General features: G+C 35.8%; 1 protein-coding gene across 1 annotated transcript; it reads left to right on the top strand.

Moving 5' to 3' along the window:
• Positions 1-625: 625 nt before the first annotated feature.
• LOC134671374 (uncharacterized) lies at positions 626-2,962 on the top strand. Its single transcript, XM_063529216.1, has 2 exons — positions 626-1,517; positions 1,841-2,962. The coding sequence occupies exons 1-2, from the start codon at positions 753-755 to the stop codon at positions 2,264-2,266; spliced, it is 1,191 nt and encodes a 396-aa protein (XP_063385286.1). The 5' UTR covers positions 626-752; the 3' UTR covers positions 2,267-2,962.
• The last annotated feature ends 2,949 nt before the right edge of the window (positions 2,963-5,911 follow it).

The raw sequence follows: 5,911 nt of genomic DNA, 5'->3' as shown, positions 1-5,911 counted from the left end.
TTAGTATTTTCGTACTTACCAAATAACAGTTTTAGGACTTTATAAGTTAAGTACAGTTAGTGTTGTTATGGTTGATTTCAATATGCTTCACGAAGGATCAAGAATGTTTAATCCATCATTGTAGTGCGAGTGTGGTAGAAGGGATCGGAATACTGAGCTCGCACGGCCTGCCGCAGCGCGTAAAATACCTAAACTCGCTCAACCCCGAAATGTAATAGCACTCTTAACTAAGCAGCAACTCACAAAATACACCTATGTTTCACATTTAATGAACATATATCTCCTTAATAGTTACCGAGTAAAAATGGCTGTCACGTACGAAACTATAATGTTTCCGTTTTTTATCATTTTCGCTACATTTCAAGTAGTCACTACAGAGGTTATGTAACATCTAAATGTGACGTTCCACGGCAAAAAGTACCTTATGGCGGCTGGCGCTTACGTCGCATAGCGCCGCAATAATATTGGATCGGCGTTAATAATAGCGTAAGCGCCAACCGCCATAAGGTACCTTTACCCGTGTGACGTCACAAATAATGTTGTTCTACTTCATTCTTGTCTACTTTTGTTTTAGATGACTCACGCCCGGGCCAGTCAGTCAACTGCGTTCACTTGCGACGCATGGACGACTGCATAGTTCACTTTTCGCTTTGTATAGATTTCATATAATATAATTCTAATCGCGTACAACAAGAGTCAAAAATAGACGGTTGTATGTGTTTATTCAATTGTTTAATAATAAAGATCTTACAATGTGCGCGTTAAAAGAATATAATGTAAATGAAATATTACAAAATGTTGCTGAGTTTTGTGGTCTCTTAGAATGGCACTATTCTTTGCGTGAGTTTGAGAGTATTGGCCAAAATTATTTCGGTTTTCTGGTGCCTTTGTGTTTAATAGGTACGGATGGCACTGAGAAAGAGGTGAAGTTATCGTTGGTACTAAAATTGGCTCCCACTGATAAGAGATTTCGTCTCAGCGATGCGGTCACGCGCATGTTTGACCGAGAAATGTTTGTTTACCGTGTGGTACTGAGCAAATATAGAAAAATACAGCAAAGTTTATCTGTCGTTCATTTTGTTATACCTAATTGTTATTATATACGTCAAAAATATTGTGAAGAGGTTATAGTGATGCAAGATATGCGTGAAGATGGCTACATACCTTATACAGGGCAGACATTTTTGGATTTGGATCATACGCTTGTATCACTAAAATCGTTAGCAAAGTTTCATGCATTGTCATTCATATTAAAACAAATCGACGAGAAACTATACACTGAGATTGAACAAAAATGTGTACCTCTAAGTGACTTGACTGATAAAAGGTTTTTGGAAGTGTTAAATGACAGACTCTTAAAAGCACTGGAGAAGTTTGCCGATACACAATATGTATCACTGTTGTCAAACTTACAGCGAAACTGCGTCGAATATATCAAACAGACTGCAGAATTTACGGCAGCAACCTGCATTTGCCATGGTGACATGTGGAAAGAAAATATTCTTTTTAAATACAGAGTAGGTATCTCATTACTCATTACTGTTTCAATGCAATAAAAAAACTTGGTAATTCATTGAGTTGTACCTAATGGCTCCTCTACACGATGGGCCAACGCCGGCCACTCCAAGGGACGCATTTATGCGTTAGAGGGAGCAAGTGATACTGCTATCTCATTCTGCCGCATGGCTGCGTCCCTTAGAGTGGCCGGCGTTGGCCCATCGTGTAGAGGAGCCATAACAAATAATAAATACCTAATGAAATAGGTAGTAGCATCGGATGATTTCTTTTGACCCTCTGTATATTAATTACCTATTTCTTAATACATATTTATCTGTTTTAGGATACGAAACCCGTCGAAGCATGTATTATTGACCATCAAACCACTCGCACTTGCAGCCCGGCTTACGATGTTCTCTACCTTATAACAAGCAGTACAGATTCAACTTTGAGAAGTCAACATTTTGGGAAACTCTTGGATACTTATTATGAAACGTTTGACAACTATATCAAGACTGCTGGATATGGTACCGAAACTTTATACTCTAGGACTTCATTCGATAACGACTTGAAAGTGGTTGCTCCGGCATGCCTCATTGTGGCTAATACTGCTTTGTGGTTATCCAACGGTTTGCAACAGGAAGGTCACGTCCGAAGTAAAAACATATTGTCCACACGTGAAGAAATGTCAACTGCTGTGCAGAAATATACATCAGTAGTAAAAAATATAATTGATGATTTCTCTATGTATGGTTACTTGAATGTTTGATTAAGTCAATATTGTTGTTTTTTCCTGTACAAGTATTCTTTATAATGTAGTGATCACTACGTTACGTGTTTCCGTTGTATAGGTAATTATTAATTTATTTAAATGAAAAGAATAGCTAACATTGTTATAAGCAGCAGGATAAAACAACCCAACTATATAGTTCAATATTAAAATTTTGGTCCATGGCTTCAATACCTACATAATTAAGTATCAATACCCATGTTCTTTCCGATTCTCTCTGAGTTTTAGGGTTAGTTATGGACCATAGTTGGAAGATATTGACTAAAATTGGATGGTGTACGGTACTTTCTTAAAATTAGGTCCATTGATATAAAATATCGTATCGTTTTTAAAATACAGTTTGTTAAACATTACTTGCGAAAATTTGTAAGTATGTTTCAACCCTAGCAAGTAGATCCGATGAATGGCATATGACATGTGTGAATTTAAGAAATTACTTTTCACCTCACTAGCTCGGAAAGCCCTTTTTATTATTTAAAAACAGATAGCAAAACTGCATTTTATCCACAAGAGTGCAAAGAATATTTGAAATCCGAACGTGTTATTAGATACTTTTTTAAACAAAATAAACATGAATAGGCCAGTCCAGACAGGCCAATTTTCCCCTATCTGATTAAATTGTCTGATCAAATCAGGTGGCGTGGACGCAAAATAATTTTATATTGAATTGTATTCAATTAACCCTTAACATGGCAAGACATGAAATAATGTAGCCACCTATCACGTGGAATGTTTTTGGGGATAGTAATGAGTAAAAAAGTACTATATTCAAGAAAAAAAAATTAAAAGCATTCTGAAAGTAGGGTTTTCAGGACGTCCGTTAAAACGGACATTGCCACGAACCTTATATATTGATTGCTCCCAAGGTTGTCCTAAGAAACGGACAATGCCGTTATACAGTTTAAGAAAATAAAAATTATTAAAGAATAACAGGGCAAGAAAATTTAAAATTATTTCAATAACACACTAATGAATGTTTGGAAAAAATGTTTATTTATATTAATAAGAAGAAAAATCTTATGGGACACATAATAATACTATATTTTTTTCTAGTGTTGATGTGTAAAACGACCCACGTACAGATATATTAATCAAAAATATACATTTTAAAGCTACGTATACATGCAAAATAGTCTCATAAAGCTAGTTACACATTACAATTATTGTAAGTAATATTACTTTACTTAAATGACCACACCATTTATCACTATGGTCTCACTGTTCTATGTCTTGCTTGTTTTCTTATTACCCGGATTATCTGAAACGTAAGCTGGTGGTAGAAAATAGCTGTAGTTTCTGTAAAAGTTAAGATATTTTTCAGTCTCAATGGCCTCTGGCAACATTCTGGGAATATATGGCTCCTCCTTGGCGAGAACCAGAGTCTTATCCATGTCATGCTCCCAGACCGCAAGCTTTAGTTAAAGCTAAAGCTTGCGGTCTGAGAGCATGACATATAATAATATGTTCTTGTACCCTAGTAGAAATGCTTTGCTTCGCCATCCGACATATATATGAAAGACTAGATTCGAAATTAGCTATTTACTCTCCTGAATTTTGTAAAGATTACATTTTACAGGCCTCAGGAACAGTAGCATCTTCATCATCGACTTGAAATAGGTTTTAACCGTAGGACATCTCAAGACGTGCCAATAATTTGAATACTGAAGCGAGTTATGCATTTAATGGCGAGGAATTAAGTTTTGTAGACGGAGTACTAGCGGACAGGTCGTGTTTAGGTCATCAGGTCGAGTATTATGAACAACTTTTTTCCCACAAGTTCTACTTAGTTCGAAATTATATTTAAATACTGATAGTGCCATTCAGAATGAGGCGCACTAAACTTTAATAGCACGACAATAAGAATAAAAGCACGCGTGTTCGTAAATAAACATAATATTTGTCCATCATATTTGACATACTCTAAGAAACTCACCTGGCTGAAAAAGAGTCAGATTGGGGCAAGGCAGATGTACAATCTGCCTCTAGTAAAATTTCGTCATCGTCGTCTTTTTTGTTATCTCACTCTTCTGAGTCAGATTGTGGAATCACCTGAGACTAAAATATAAAAAAATTTATACATATGCTTATGTATAACATAACCCCAACGCAACAATAGCCTATAAAAAGACGATAAATGAAAAAAATATATATACCCTAAGTATGGCAATGTCCGTTTTCTGTCACAATCTTGTCTCCGCACAAGCCGGCACTGTCCGTTTTTTAGGACTTGCTAAATGGTACTTTGTTACCAGTACTATCGACAATGTCATAAAAATGGGACATGATTTATTTCGCAATTTTTGACTTAGAATTAATCTATGATTTAATGAGCTTTATATTAAATAACAATGTCTAACTCATCTAGTAATAATATCGACGCAAAGAAAACACTTTGGCTATTTACTTTATATTCTATGGTGTCAGGAACACACTCCGTCGCAAATTCAGCGAATTTCAAATTTCAACTGCCGCCTGCGCATAAACCGAATTTTGTCTGATATTGTCTTAAACTAGGAATAAAAGTACAATTCTTGCACTTTCTTTAACGTACTTCCTTTTCTAGCCTGCACTTAGTGTTTAAACTTGGCGTCACATTTAGTACCTGTACTAAAAAAGTGACACAAACGCTTTAAGGGTTAAAAACATAGTGCAAATAATTTTATTACATTTAACCTTAAAACACTTAAAATCTTACAAGAAATTTTATTTTCATCCATTTTAGTTATTCTGGACGCACCACAAGTAACAGTGCAAACTCAAAACGCATGAAACGGAACGCACCCGAATGGATTTATTTCTTGATTCTTCATTTAAAAATAATCTAAAACTTTTCTGGCGTCGTCGGTGACTAGGTGTTTCGTGCAAATTAGGTATACGCAAATTTTCGATTTTACTGTGTAAATATGAGTGACTCAAGTGACGAAGAGGAATTACAGTTGACGCCAGATTAATTGAGGCAAGCCGTACAAACTGCAGAGTTACATTTATTACCCAATAAATCGCGAGAGAAATACGTCAAAGCATTCGATATATTCAATGAATGGAGGCATACAAAGGGGGCGTCCCTGTATAGAGTTAGACCAAGATAAGTCTGCAACTATTTTGATAGCCCACGCAGTGAAAGTGTTATTTTAAATGTCAAACTTCTATGAAATTATGACGTCTAAATAACACTTGCATTACGTGTGCTTTCAAAATCGTTGCAGACTTATCTTGGTCAAACTCTACATATCTGTTAATAGTTAGCTAATGGTTTTGCTGACTGTACCTACACAAGATTTCCTGCCGATTTGTGTACTAGTTAATAAAGTCTGATTTTACTAATTTCTGTTGTATTTCTCTTTTTCCTCGCATTAGTGAGGTGAAAAGATTTGTGTTACACACGGGTGCAAAGTTATTTTACGTCTCGTGTGTTGCAACACTCTCTACGCTCAGGATTCTATTTTTGAACCACTCGCTTCGCTTAGGATTCTATTTATGAACCACTCGCTTCGCTCGTGGTTCAACCCTAGAATCCATTCGCTAGCTCATGTTTCAATTGCACACTCGTGGTTAAAATACAACTTTGCACTCTTGTATAACAAATAACTATTGTAGGGTCGTCACTGATATAAAAATATTTCA

The sequence above is a fragment of the Cydia fagiglandana genome, chromosome 1, assembly GCF_963556715.1.
Source record: "Cydia fagiglandana chromosome 1, ilCydFagi1.1, whole genome shotgun sequence".
Taxonomy (NCBI): Eukaryota; Metazoa; Arthropoda; class Insecta; order Lepidoptera; family Tortricidae; genus Cydia; species Cydia fagiglandana.
This window is presented reverse-complemented; position numbering and strand designations above follow the sequence as displayed.